The following is a 15088-nucleotide window of genomic DNA, read 5'->3' as shown; positions in this document are numbered from 1 at the left end:
CTGCATGCAGAAGACAAGTGTAAAAAATGATACAAATAAAATACAATGTTTATTGATGGACATAAATAAAAGTGCATGTATGATTATTCAGATTAAAGTGTGCAATGTGCAATAAAGTGACTTCAATGTATGGGTCCAACACTTGTTCAGTATTCAGCAGCTTGATGGACAGGGAGATGCAGGGTGCAAAATAGGACCCAAGACCCCTTGATTTACACTTGTAACCTCCTGAAAGGCTACTTACATTGAGGTTTCAGAAAGTGAAACTGAGTGAGTGGACGGTGTATTAATTTATCTGTCTTTTCTTGACAACACAGCAGTAGCTGGAGGAAGGGCCAGTAACAGAAAAAAAGACAAAAAAAGATCTAAAATAAGACCTACTTCTATACAGAGACATGCTGGCTAGTGCTGCTGTGGTCAGTGTAGCCGCTGCGAGCAGTGATGCATAAGGTTCTGTTCCATCGCGTCCTGCGGTGTGATGCGCTTCACCACTTGTCCACATCCCGACTTCAAAAGAACACAGTGTGACGTCTCCACTGAACTCTGAACGTCAGCGCCATTGCGACATCGTTTAAAAACACAAGCAGATCTGGGAATTGGGATTGAGCAAGCAACCGAGACACACAAAATAGAGTTAAGTATAGTAATAGATTTACTATTTCACTAGTTAGCCATTGTTTTGGTCAGCTTTTTTTTTTATCATGTTCAAATTGACGGAAAGTGTGCCAAAATACTGTACATCACCTATAATATAATTCTATGAGTGCATTTCAACTGCAACTGCACACTTGATATGGTCAGTAGCATTTGTATTTATTTTCTGAAAACGGAGTCAAAGGTTCGATAAGTTACAGACAAAAAAGACAGAACATAATAGAATGTGAGAAGGTATAGATCATCATCCCTTATTTCCCTTATTTCTCTCACTCACACACACACACACACACACACACACACACACACACACACACACACACACACACACACACACACACACACACACACACACACACACAGATTAACCCAATCCTTGCGATACACTTAAGAAGAAACAAGAAATGTAGAAGTCTGATGTAAAATTTTACATCAGAAGCATCACATCATGGCCCCATCACTCCAATAAGAATCAAAGTAATACCCAATAGACCCCTTTCACAGAGGCCCCAGGGTAGGAAAAACTCAAGTGGCGCTCATGACCCCCAAGGAGTTGTCTGCTCCTTCAAGTGCTAGGGCACGGGTAGTAGGTTTTCCTGCGTTTTCCTATGATGACGCTGCTTTGAAAAGGGTCAATTGTTTCAGAGTGCACGATTCTTCTTTAACTTATCATTGACAGCATAAGGTATCAGCAAGATACCACTTATAAACAGGCACATTTGAACAGTTTTGTACAGTACTATTGCAGTCACAATAACAGCGACATGTGATGGCACATGCCCAAAAGGGTCAAGTAAGATTGTGCATATTCTCACTGAAGCATAAACACAGATACGGAATGGCACGAAAAGTACGTCTGTGTGGCATATAAGTATCAGACACAGCGACAAGGACCAATGTGTTGATTTAGCGATGGCAAGGGCGGGGCTAGAGTGAATCCTCCTCTGATTCGCTGTCCGTGTTTGGCTTAGTCAGCCTCTCCAGCTCCTCGCCGTCCTACAAGATGGAGACAAAAGCAAGTCACAAAGCAGACTCGATAGTCTAAAGTCTAATAGCAGCAGGCTCAAATCTGGGTGAACGGGGCATTTCCGTTTATTTCGCTTGATAGTTGTTTCGACCAATCGTGTCGCTGGAGGAGGGGGATCTGTAAGCGCCTTATCCGGACCACCGATGCTAATCGAAGAAATGTATGGAAAGTATTTGAAAATCAAGACCTTTTAGACTGGCCACTCCAAAACTAGATTGATGCAGTTTGTGGATTCAGGCCCAGGTCTGTTATAATATAGAATGACTGCCGGATCCGAGATTAGTCACAAATAACTCCCAACACTACCGTACAGGATAAATGTTTGTTCAATAAATCTGATCTGTAGAAATAAATGAAGAAACCAATTTCTTGTTGATGAAAATTTTGTCATTTCTAATGCTCACTTCAGAAGGACAAGCCACTTTAAGCAACTGCCCAGAAGGCAACACTAACTCGGCTTCTGCAGTCTCACACAAAACGCAGTAAAGAAGCGTTTCGTCTAATTACTTCCTCTTCCTCAAACATCATCAAAATAAAGACCCTCATTTGAACAGGCTATGTAAGACCTGAGGTAAACAGCCCTAGTGGCAATGAATTGGCTTTCTTTTACACGTTAAAAAAAAGCACAATTATGAGAGCCCGGCTACCCAGTCACAACCAGAGTCTTGTGTCAGCAGCTGTAGTGGTATAAGTGCTAGGGCAAGTAAAAAAAAGGAGGTATTGTGTGCATTGGTGTGTGACCGTGAGTGAGTGAGGGAGAGAAGCTGTTGGCAGAAAAATAGGAGTGCAAAAAGGGTGCTTTCCTGGGTGCTGCGTACCCCTCTGGACCTCTCGAAGATCTCTCCGTCGACACCCCGCGCGTTCTCCTGCAGCAGGCTGTACTGGGGGTCCTTGGCCCGACTGGCGTTGTAGACGAAGATGGCCAGCAGCACCACGGGCGCCTGCAGGAAGAAGTGGAGCGAGGGCCGGAACTCAAACAGGAACATGGAGAGGCCCGTGACCAGCACAGTGGTGATCTGACCCGTCAGCACGTGGAACATGTTGTCTCGGAACTTCAGGATGAAGGCCACCGACAGGCCCAAGGCAGCTGATCCGGAGGAAGAACAGCCACAGCCACAACAACACAAGGAATTCTTACTGGGTTTTATTCAATAGGAGGACAGACTTGATCTCATATTTGCTTTTGTCACAATTTTATAGCAATCATTTAGCTAAAGAAAAACTTTTCTAGCTAAATCATTTCTTTACTTGGTATTCTAAGTTGCATAACAGAAGAGTTGTGCACCTTCCAACAGATGAATAAATGTGTGAAATGCCCTCATGTCCACACTACTCACGTACCTTACCAGAACTCTTTAGTTAAATAGTCAATGCTAAATTCTCAATAGTTATTTTCCATATCATCAGGCTCTTGAGCTGTGCAACTCACCAGTGACCAGAACCAGAGCCAGAGAGTAGACACTATGGCCGTGGAGGAGTCCACAGTGTAGGCTGAGGCCCCGCGCCTCTCTGCCGAGCCCCAGGGTCAGGCCGTTGAAGACCACGCCAAACGCATACCTACACAGTGATGGACGGTCAGAATGGAACTCTATCTACGTTCCTTGAGAACTTGGTGTTTTTTGATTATTATCTGCTTTGCGCTTTTATGATGTCGCAACTGATGCTTTGTAGCGTGCCAAAAGTACAAATATTCCTGGTCAAGCCGCCCCAAATCCCAGATCTTTACCACTCTTGCAAATGCTTCCGGGATATATGTGTGTGTGTGTGTGTGTGTGTGTGTGTGTGTGTGTGTGTGTGTGTGTGTGTGTGTGTGTGTGTGTGTGTGTGTGTGTGTGTGTGTGTGTGTGTGTGTGTGTGTGTGTGTGTGTGCGTGCGTGCGTGACTCATACACTTTGCTGTTCTGGATGAAGATGCTCTCGGTGAGCTGCTTTCCTTCCTTGAAGATCTTCTCGTTGTAGATGTTGGCCATGGAGGAGATGAAGCACTGGAGGAGGAGGAGGACGTGGCCGATGCCCAGCGACTGCAGCCTGACCACCAGGTTGTCCCTCCATGCCTGTACTGCCGGCGAGGTCGGCCACCACTCGCCGGTACTGGAGCACCACGGGCACAGGGCGAATGCTTTGGTGTGCATTGAGTTCAGAGTACAGACCGACCGAATCCGGATGAAGAAACCTCCCGTGTTGGGCAAGCCGACTTTAGTCACCGCCAGTTGCGAAACATGCCGAGTACGTTGGGGAGATTGCGTTGGTCAAAATATGTACAGATAATTCATTTTTGGCATGGACTTGGCTGAAAGCGAGGATGAGACTGTACGAGAGGGGTTCTAAAAGGATAAACAGTTAGACAATCAGTTCCTCTTCTACTCTGAATTAAATCGTAAATCTGTATCTCACACACTGGTGTGTTGCTATAGAACACAAAATGCCAGAAGGGAGTGAGAGCAAAGTATTTAAAAGCTGCTCAAACCCATGTTTAACACAACCATCAATTGAATGAACACCGAATCATATCATCCTAGCCCAATAGCCCACCTGCTGTTCCTCATCTGCTCCAGGAGCTGGGTGTATAGCACACAGGAGTTGGAGGGGGTGGACAGGGGGATGGCGTGTAGCCCCGCCACGGGGAGAGAGCGCTGGCTCTCCGCCGAGCCTGTGGTCAGCGAGACGATGGCCAGGACCAGGATGAGCAGCGCCGCCCACTGGACCCAGGACAGGCGCCTCCTGGAGGGGGGGCAGAGGAACGACAGGCCATGGTGTAGTAGCAAGTAAGGCCATTCCATTAGAAATGGAATAAACCACGACGGGGTGACCCCGAGTTCAGCCCGGAGTTCAGCTTTTACCACAGTTAGCGTCAGTGATGAGATATTGGTTACACTTTTATAACGTTATTGTTTTTTTAATGCCCTAAATCATGTTTCTACTGCTGTGCATTTTGGCATATTGCGTTTGCGTTGTCAAGGAAACGTCTGATCGATGTCCTATTGGGCAGTTGTTGATGTCGGATTGTACAATCTACAAGGAGGCCAGAGTGGGAGCCGGAGAGCATTCACAACCAAACGGGATAAGATAAGAAGCCGTTTACAGTTAAATGTATCACTTGCTTATCGGCTTGGTTACTTTCCAATGGGATGATAAAGAACCTTTTTAACGAGAGATAAACATCCATATTCTACGGCTCGAACAGAACATTACAGAATGTCCCTTACTTCAGCACCAGTCTGAAGAGTACGGCTGTTGTCAGGATGACGAAGTTGGAGAATATCACAGCCATGGCCTGGGACAGAGAGGACAGTGTTAGGTCTAAAGACAAGTTAACAAGGCAGTGTTTAAAACACCAAAACATTACCGGAAGACAAATACTGAAACTTACACCATTCAGTAATATTACAACAAAAAACTAAGGTAAATAATTGGAAACATCAGGATATCTGTGACTGATAAATCACAAGCAACAATCTTTTAGGGTGTGACATTCCTCTGCACTCTGAATGTCTATATAGACCATATATTAATTTAGTTTAACAATTTAAAAGTGTTGCCATGGTAACGTCAAACTATGGCCAGGGGTCGACTCTATTGACAAGTTGTGACGGGCAGGGGAAGCTCACAGGCTGCAGGTAGGTCATGACGTAGAAGATGATGAGGTTGTCCAGGAAGTAGAGGAAAGCTGGAATGGACCACTTGAGAAAACTAAGGTAGTGCGGTCCAGGGGAGCAACCCAGTTCTTTGCATGAGCGTCCCTCTGATGGAAGAAACACACACACACACACACACACACACACACACACACACACACACACACACACACACACACACACACACACACACACACACAGCGACGAATGAGCACATGAGCAGCCACGACAACGTCAGTGCAGTGCTTCGGTCAGTGATGCTTACCTCGGACTATGACCCTTAGTGACATGACAAGACAGAAGAGCAGTTTGATCGCCTCCGCCAGGAAGTTGACCGATGCTGGGAGGAAGTCATACTTGTTTGCTGCAAGTGAAGGGACATCCGATACACGTACTATTTGAAAATAGTAAGCTGATGCGTGTACAGTAAAGTAAAATCCTTTCGAATACAATGGGCCAGTAGGATTTAGGCCTTATGTTGGTATTTTATATAAAAATACAATCAAGGTACAAACTAGAACACACTGAGCTCCAGACTCTGGGAGGCACAAACAGTCAAACGGTGATGAACTGCACCTGCATTGGCTGAGTATTTGAGCAGCAGGATGCGACTGGTCCCGAGTGCGACAAAGCACAGGCCAAGGCACAGGGTGTAGGCCAGCGAGCAGGTGCACAGCCTGGGACAGCGAAGGCAACACGCCATGGCGGGGGCCAGGGGCGAGGCGCTCTGCTGGAAGTCTCACATTAAAAGCTCCTGAATTACCAAAACAGGAGGATATATATATATATATATATATATATATGAGACCTAGCTTCGATCCACTGTCACACTGATGTTGTGAAAGAATAGAGTGAAACACGTATAATAGGAAGAGAATGAAAAAATATGTTTTAATTGAATGGCATTCAATTTCATCACAAGGTATCAATGGTATCAATGGTATCAATATCTGAACTACGACGTCACTATTGTTCTTTCGCTTCCGTCCAGTGAAGGGAACAGATAAGGCCATTGTTTTAGGTTCTACTTTGTACTCGGCCTTGCTGTTCTAGAGGAATGTAATAAAGAGATGGCTAAAGCAAGACGCATCGACCCTCCATCATGTAGGATAGTAGGCTACACTGGAAAATAGTTACCCATTCACATGACAAGTAGAATTGCATTGCCTACATCGAAGGTGGGGGTGATCTCCACTATCAGAATATAACTTCAGCAAACGTATTTTAGTTTGTTACACTTAAGGCTTGATGATTTCATGTTTTTCACGACAGCTGGAGGTGTATACACCTGCATCCAAACACCAAACATTGCAGCCACGATCAAAATTGAATTGTTACTGCCCTCTAAACTCTGCGTAAAATGTTCACGACTAAGCTAAATGAGAGTGCTGAGGTTTGTCCTAAAATAACGAGTATGAAAGGGTTTCTTACGTATTGTTTTGCATTCCCTTAAACAGCTGTCTTTAAAAACAGTCGCGTTTCCTGGTTCATTTGAATACGCACGCGCCTTGTGGAGGGTAAAATGATGACGTCACCATACGTTTCAGAGCTGCGTTCATGGAGTATATAATGTCCTTTTACAGTCCATAAAAATACAAAATAACATAGCACACACAATAATTTGATGTAACAAGCGTTTTATACAACCCATTTATACAATTCAGAACCGAAATAGAACCTCAAATACATGTACAAATAATCACTATAATAAAGTGTTTGTGTACCAATATTTAATGTATTTCCATGCATATAAGGTCAAGTAGCTATATTCTTCTTTTTAAAAAGTCATTTTCAAAGCATTTATAAATAAAAACACTGAAGGTATGATTATATTTTTTATTAATACAATGTATATTTATGGATAGTCCTACTCCCGAAGCTATGAAGGAAAAGCATACTTTATTTCTATAACAAATCATTTATCCAGGAATTGTTAGCTTAGTATAGTTGCTCATCCATTTGTCATCTTTACAGTACTTTTACATAGATGATGGGAAGGCAACGCCCAGTCAAAACACAGATGGTTTCCATTAGGTTGAAAAAAATCTAGACAACTTCTCTCTCTATATGTGTTTGCCCGTGGTTCTGTGTATGTGTGTCAGTAACAGATAAAGCGTGTGGAGTGTGGAGCGTTGTGTCAGAATACAGTTTCCTGACTTGAAGAACAGACGTGCGTTATCATCTGTCATTCCAACCCTCAGATATGAGGCTTTGCTCCCGGGCTGGACCCCAGTGTTTTGTGCCTTTCCTGGTTCTTCTGGCTATTCTTCCACATGTCCCAGCAGACCAGGACAACCCCAAGGAGAGACATTACTATGTGGCTGCTGTTCAGATTGACTGGAACTACTTGGGCAAGGATTCACTTAGGTATGCCTCTAATCCACTTGATTTCTTCTTCTGCTAATTGTTGTATGATGTTTAGTGCTAATTTAATGCTATGGTGCATGTGATAAAGCATAATGAACAGGTATTGTCTAGTATTCAGTTGGCTTTTGTGCCTTTTGGCATTTGTGGATTTGTGAATTGTTAACTTTGGCATAGGGTAAGTCTCTGCAACATCATGTTGAAGAGACTTTAGAAAATATGTTTGACTATATTTGACTGCCAGTTGCTGTTGTTCTAATCAGTTGTAAACATTGTAGTATGCAGTCATCATTGGATAATATTGAAATGATCCTCATTTTATATTCAGCTTTGGCATAAGTTACTAACAAAGTTGCCAAAGGGACATTTCCTTAACTTCCTTCCCCTCTGGCTGGTGTCGTAATGGTCTAATGAAGCTTGAGAGGTGATGGGTGGATTCACTTTTGGCGTTTTTCCACCCTGCTCCAGGACCAATTCCACCTATAAGAAAGTAGTCTTTAGGGAGTATGAGAAAGACTTCAAGCAGCCCAAGACTCATCCCTCCTGGCTAGGTAAATCCCATTTGTCTCATTCAGTCTGCAATATTCTAAATAGATCATTTTTCCTGAACAGCTTTACCCAATTTACTACTATTTATTTATTTAGACCTATAGAGTTAGTCATTTTATTATATGATGATGAGAATTCAAACTAATCCAGCAGATGAAGGTGAATACATGACTGGTAATGGATGAGGTGAATCAATGTATCTTCCACAGGTCTGCTGGGGCCAACGCTGAGGGCTCAGGAGGGAGAGACCATTGTGGTCACCTTCAGGAACATGGCGCACCGGGATTACAGCCTTCACCCACATGGAATCGCTTACAGCAAACAGTCAGAGGGTGGGTGCTTGTTGTTTCCCCTGGGCTTACTTGCATATCATGGCCACACTGAATGTGGTGGTTAACCAATATCCAACAGGAAGTCTTGTTGAATGAAGGACCCCCTCACAGAAAACAATAACCAAACATACGAGTGCTCTTCTGGAACAAGTTCATTAATACTTGAAGCAACAAGCCTGAGGATGCAGAGAAAATTAAAAAAGGACAGTCTAGACAGTCTAACGTCTAGAACTTACTATCAAAACAAATGACTATCCAAAAACCCAAGCAGGTTTACAGCATGAATACAAACAAAGTGGACAAAGTCTCCCACACATTTTAAAATAAGCCTATTATTTCAGCAGCCATAAGAGGCACACTATCATCAGTGTTAATAATCCAACATTATAACAGGATATGTCGCCTGATATATACATATCTATAAATATATACCATAGTCAATTCAATTTTTTTTGTCATTCACTTCACAGAAAGTACATTTTTTCCTTTCCTTTCCATGAGACTGTAAACTGTTTCTTGCAGGGGCTTCGTATTTTGACAACACCTCTCTGAAGGAGAAGGAGGACGGTGTGGTGCGCCCTGGTGGTGAGCACACGTATTACTGGGAGGTCACCTCCGACGTAGCTCCGCAGAAAGACGACCCCGCCTGCCTCACCTACACCTACGTCTCTCACCTGAACGTGGTGAAAGACTACAACAGTGGCCTCATCGGCACCTTGTTGCTTTGCAAGCCAGGTACGCCCTCTCCCTGTGCGATGACTGCTCAGACACACAACACAATACAGAGTGTAAGATGTTAAAGTGGCAGATGAGAGAGGATGTGTAATAATATCCCATGTCTATGTCTACTGCAACACAATTCCCGTTCTCTTACTTTGAGCTGTGTAGGCCAGTTCACAGTCCCTGGAGCAGGTAGAATATGAAACAAACAATAACAACAACAAATAATGACCTTTTCAATAAAGAATTTGACAAAGAAATATCCAAAACCTGTGATGGAAACAGATATCCTAGATCTATCCAACCCGGTATCACGCGATTTCGTGCTCATGCGCACGAACGTTAATCTATTGAATCGTGTCCCACAGCACGATTGTCCGACTTTTTTCGTTCTACACAGAACGAAATGTAAACCAATGTATTCTGAATGGGAGCGTTTCTCCGATTTTTTCGTGCTACACAGAACGAAATGTAAACCAATGCATTCTTAATGGGAGCGTTTCTCCGATTTTTTTCGTGCTACACAGAACGAAATGTAAACCAATGCATTTTGAATGGCAGCGTTTTTCAGAGAGAGAGAGAGAGAGTGAGTGAGTGTGTGTGCAGACAGTACAGTGCACCCTCTAGTTATATACAGTATATGTCAATATGTCCGATTTTTAAAGCAGACCTCCTCAAAAACTGAAACAAACGTCCCCCACAGAACGAAATGTAAACCAATGCATTCTGAATGGGAGCGTTTCTTCGATTATTTCGTGCTACACAGAACGAAATGTAAACCAATGCATTTTGAGTGGCAGCGTTTTTTTCGTGCTACACAGAACGAAATGTAAACCGATGCATCCTGAATGGGAGCGTTTCTCCGATTTCTTTCGTGCTACATAGAACGAAATGTAAACCAATGCATTTTTAATGGAAGCGTTTTTCAGACGAGAGCGAGAGAGAGAGAGAGAGAGAGTGTGTGTGCAGACAGTACAGTGCACCCTCTTGTTATATGTATGTCAATATTTCCGATCTTTAAGCAGACCTCCTCAAAAACTGAAATGAACGTGCTCCACAGAACGAAATGTAAACCAATGCATTCTGAATGGGAGCGTTTCTCCGATTATTTCGTGCTACACAGAACGAAATGTAAACCGATGCATTTTGAGTGGCAGCGTTTTTTTCGTGCTACACAGAACGAAATGTAAACCTATGCATCGTGAATGGGAGCGTTTCTCCGATTTCTTCGTGCTACATAGAACGAAATGTAAACCAATGCTGTGTGTGTGTGTGTGTGTGTGTGTGTGTGTGTGTGTGTGTGTGTGTGTGTGTGTGTGTGTGTGTGTCAATATTTCCGATTTTGCAGAAGACCCGCTCAAAGACTGAAACGTATTTTTCGTGCTCCACAGAACGAAACGAGAGAGAGAGAGAGAGAGAGAGAGAGAGAGAGAGAGAGAGAGAGAGAGAGAGAGAGAGAGAGAGAGAGAGAGAGAGACTTCAGAAGGGGTGTGCGCAGATAGTACAATGCACCCTAGTTATTTTTATGCCAAAACCACAATTGCATCAAAGGGTAAATGTAATGTATTAGGGATACAACTGATTTCCCTGCTTTTAAGAGCAGACCTCCTCAAAAACATTTCGTGCTCATGTGCACGAACGTTAATCTATTGAATCGTGTCCCAAAGCACGATTGTCTGACTTATTTCGTATTACACAGAACGAAATTCAAACCATAGCCTTTCAATTGGGATATTTTCTTCGACTATAGAAGGGGTGTGCGCAGATAGTACAGTGCACCCTCTAGCTATTTATGTGTCAAAACAACAAATGCATCAAAGGGTAAATGTAGTGTATTAGGGATATAACTGATTTCCCTGCTTTTAAGAGCAGACCTCCTCAAAAACATTTCGTGCTCATGTGCACGAACTTTAATCTATTGAATCGTGTCCCAAAGCACGATTGTCTGACTTATTTCGTATTACACAGAACGAAATTCAAACCATAGCCTTTCAATTGGGATATTTTCTTTGACTATAGAAGGGGTGTGCGCAGATAGTACAGTGTACCCTCTAGTTATTTATGTGTCAAAACAACAAATGCATCAAAGGGTAAATGTAGTGTATTAGGGATACAACTGATTTCCCTGCTTTTAAGAGCAGACCTCCTCAAAAACATTTCGTGCTCATGTGCACGAACGTTAATCTATTGAATCGTGTCCCAAAGCACGATTGTCTGACTTATTTCGTATTACACAGAACGAAATTCAAACCATAGCCTTTCAATTGGGATATTTTCTTCGACTATAGAAGGGGTGTGCGCAGATAGTACAATGCACCCTCTAGCTATTTATGTGTCAAAACAACAAATGCATCAAAGGGTAAATGTAGTGTAATAGGGCTACTCTGATTTTCCCGGTTTTTACAGCAGACCTCCTCAAAAACATTTCGTGCTCATGTGCACAAAAGTTAATCTATTGAATCGTGTCCCAGAGCACGATTGTCCGACTTTTTTCGTTCTGCGCATAACGAAATGTTAACCCATGCGTTTTCGATCGGAGCGTTTCTCAGAATATAAACATGTAAGGTCTATATATATATATAAATATATATATATAATATAATTAATCTAGATTAAAATGGCTGATTTGAATTCTGCCGAAGGCATTCATAATATGTGTGTGCTACCTAAATAATGACTAAAAGTAAGTCTTTGAGAACGGGTTTCTCAAGCCAGGTGGCGCATTAGACCAGGGGCTCATCTCCTGTTTCCAAAATGCATCACAAACTCTAGTATAACTTACTACACGCTTACTATCACAAACTCAAACACGGGAAAATATAACGGCACCGGGACGCGCCCTCGCTACAGGTCCACGGCACGCTCGTCTCCGGTGCGCGTCGCGGCAGCAGCGGCAGCCGGGGCGGCGGTGGGGGCGGCGTTGACGGCAGACGGCTGGTACGCGTCCGCCTACCGCCGTACCAAGGCGGGCAGCTCGGAGGAGTGTCATCGCTCACCCAAGTTGTTTCTATTATCATCGCTACATTGTCTCCGCGATTATGGACAGTATATTTTATTAAACACTCAGCTTCTGTTTACTTCTTATAACTTTGAGAATAGATTAACGGCGATATTTTTTTTATCGCCCGATAAGAGTCTCGCGTTAACGCAGCACGTTAACGCCGATAACGGCCCACCACTAATATATATATTTATTTATTTATTTATTTATTTATTTATTTATTTATTTATTTATTTATAGCCTATAGGGTGGCCAGATGTCCCGCTTTGTGCGGGACAGTCACGCATTTCCACTTTTTACAAATTGAGACGTTGTCCCGCATTGTTATTGATAGTTATTGACTCGATTTTTTTAAATGCGTGTTTTATAATCTGGCATTTATCAAATAGCTGTGCGGAGACAGCAGTGAGGGCTGTCTTCAGGGGGCGGGGCGGGCCGTTTGATCATGTCAATCAAACTGGGACGCGGACGCAGGTTAAGGGAACGCCCACCAACATGATAATGAAGATAATAAGAAATTATTTCCTGGGACTGGGAACGCCTCGGGATCCCCCCGTCAGAGTTGGTCAATGTGGCCCGGGAAAGGGAAGTCTTTTTAATGTGAAAATCAGAAAACTTCATAATAACATGGTTGCTATGACGGTTGCTATGGACGCTGAACCCAGCAGCTCGCGTGCCGTTTAAATCATGGCTATAAATGTTTGTCTTTGCTGATTATGTTATTTTATGTAACCGTGTAAATGATGTTCTCTTATTAACGTGAAACCAGGACGTTTTGACGGGTTTAACGAGAATAAATAAATAAATAAATATATATAAATGAAATAATGGCCAGGTCGTGTAGTCGATGGCAACCACCATAGCGCCATAGAATCCTAGCCTGCCCCATATTCTGTCGAAAATAATCTCCCGATTGAAATGCATTGGTTTAATTCACTCTGATTTAATTCACAGCCCATTCACTCCTGTATTAACCCGACTACGGCTCTAGTAGACGTTGTGACCATCTTTCCTATTGGATAGTTATTAGGAAGACATTAACATGGTTGCTATGGACGCTGAACCAAAACTATTGTCTTTGCTTGTAGGCCTATTGTTATTTCATGTAACCGTGTAATGATGTTCTCTTATTTAACAACTTAAAAAAAACTTTAGTACATTTTTTAGAGCAGGTATGGCGTCTTCTTTCTTGTGATTTAATAGAGTGGGTTAACAGACCATTTTCTTTGCTTCGAGGATGTCTGGTGGTCTTCGTATATAATAAATAGATTAATTAATTGGGAATTTATTTTTGACTTCAGAAGGGGGGGGGGGGGATGCGCAGGATTCGTCAAAACAAGTAGGCTAAAATAATCTAATTTATCAGAATTTTTCAGCAGACCCCCTCAAAAACTGAAACTAACCACGTCCCTTAAACCCAGTCTCATTCCAGATTGAAGTAAAACTGCGTTGGTCCACAGAGGAAAATGCATTACGGCTCTGAACATGTGACACGCCTACATTTTTTTGGCCCATTCTTTTCAATGGGCCTGCGTCCACGTCACGTGACTTGCTATGATGGTTGCCATCGATCGCCCCCCATATCTTTCTATTTTCCGCAGTTTAGACTTGTATAATTAATAAGTTACTTTTGTAATCAACTTGTTTTGTAATCTTTTTTTTAATCTCTGTTTGGTGGCTAGTTACGTCACTCTGAGAGATGCGCACGGACATATTTGGTAGTGACACAGCCTATAACCTATAGACTATAGCCTATTGATTATTTAACGAGGCAGGGTTATTTGAAATAATTCATTAAGTTATCATGTGTGAGAGGTCATTCCTCCTCCTGAGTGTGTATTGACTATTTCTGGTGATTGAAATCCTCATTGCAAGCTTCCTATTTGTACCCCTACTGTCCACAAGCACACCCCCCCCCCCCCCCCCCCCCCCCCTCCCCATATGGATATGGAGAATTGTTGCTATGTCCCAGTGGTGGTGGTGTCATATATATGAAAGAGGGCATTCAAATATACTACAATGAAAGCAGGCCGAAGCCCTAAAGGAAGTGATGCAATAGGTAACTTCTGAGTGAAGGCCAGTAACAAGTAAGCTATAGACCTGGGGTCTCTTTTTTATCAACGGGGGTCGCAAAGGACGATTATCAACTTGGGGGCACCAGCCCTACAAGAAATGACTCACCAAGTGCTCCATCTGATCTTGTTGCACCTCACCGGCTCGCTTGCAAGATTTTGGCCTGAAGTTCTTCTCAGACCTACACCCTGGCCATCCAACATGCATATCTGAGAATCAGGCCTCTTTTTAATAATGACAAAAAGTTATGAGAGAAATGCACATTAACTTTTTGTTATCTCATAAGGGGCGTGGTGCTGACTCCTTTTGACCTTTTGACCCCAGACTTCAAAAACTTGTCCACAGGCCAGCTGTGTCTACACACCTTAAGGCACACATTAACACCTCCATCCCATCAAAAATGGGGACTAGAAACTAACCTAGTCTTATTCACATTTACCTTACTGTCCGAGGTCACGCCCCTTTTCCCACCTTTTCGAGATGGCTACAGATGCCAAAATGTATACACACATTTCCCAGGGTCCTGAGAACGACATATCTGAGATTTGGAGTTCTAGCCCTTACAGAAAAAAAGTTTTCCAAAATAGACAGTTTTTTGGACAAAGCCTCTCAGAAGTGTTGCGTGTAAGACCTAGTGGATCAGAATGTGGTGGAAAGAAAGTTTTTGGGATAGGAAGGTCATACCGCCCTGAAACTTGACTACCTTATTCTAGGGCCTAACTGGGACCCCCACA

The 15088-nt window shown here is 43.0% G+C and overlaps 2 protein-coding genes across 2 annotated transcripts in view; one reads left to right on the top strand and one right to left on the bottom strand.

The window, feature by feature from the left end:
* Positions 1-683: 683 nt before the first annotated feature.
* Positions 684-6814, bottom strand: slc35a5 (solute carrier family 35 member A5). Its single transcript, XM_084478126.1, has 10 exons — positions 6747-6814; positions 5892-6069; positions 5581-5679; positions 5289-5422; positions 4887-4954; positions 4213-4401; positions 3571-3771; positions 3111-3238; positions 2500-2768; positions 684-1650 (listed from the first exon to the last, which is right to left on the bottom strand). Exons 2-10 carry the CDS (start codon positions 6016-6018, stop codon positions 1582-1584), a joined length of 1284 nt encoding a protein of 427 aa, XP_084334252.1. The 5' UTR covers positions 6019-6069; positions 6747-6814; the 3' UTR covers positions 684-1581.
* Positions 6815-7518: 704 nt separating this feature from the next.
* LOC311358479 (coagulation factor V-like) overlaps positions 7519-15088 on the top strand; it is a gene marked incomplete at its 5' end in the record, with an annotated part of 21665 nt that continues 14095 nt past the window's right edge. Inside the window, 4 exons of the mRNA XM_084478511.1 lie at positions 7519-7682; positions 8148-8230; positions 8438-8560; positions 9083-9295. Of these exons, the coding sequence (XP_084334637.1) occupies positions 7519-7682; positions 8148-8230; positions 8438-8560; positions 9083-9295 (583 nt within the window). The remainder of the gene's footprint in view (positions 7683-8147; positions 8231-8437; positions 8561-9082; positions 9296-15088) is intronic.

The sequence above is a fragment of the Micromesistius poutassou genome (assembly GCF_964030765.1).
Source record: "Micromesistius poutassou genome assembly, chromosome: 14".
Classification (NCBI taxonomy): Eukaryota; Metazoa; Chordata; class Actinopteri; order Gadiformes; family Gadidae; genus Micromesistius; species Micromesistius poutassou.
Note: the sequence above shows the minus strand (reverse complement) of the source record. Positions and strands in the feature narration are given on the sequence as shown.

What these genes read in the sequence shown, in the direction of transcription:
- slc35a5 (XM_084478126.1), bottom strand. Translation starts at nt 6,018, where the DNA reads ATGGCGTGTTGCCTTCGCTGTCCCAGGCTGTGCACCTGCTCGCTGGCC. An exon ending in GGCTCTGGTTCTGGTCACTG is followed by an intron (nt 2,769 to 3,110) that starts GTGAGTTGCACA and finishes CCTCCGGATCAG; the next exon opens with CTGCCTTGGGCCTGTCGGTG. An exon ending in TCTTCGAGAGGTCCAGAGGG is followed by an intron (nt 1,651 to 2,499) that starts GTACGCAGCACC and finishes TCCATCTTGTAG; the next exon opens with GACGGCGAGGAGCTGGAGAG.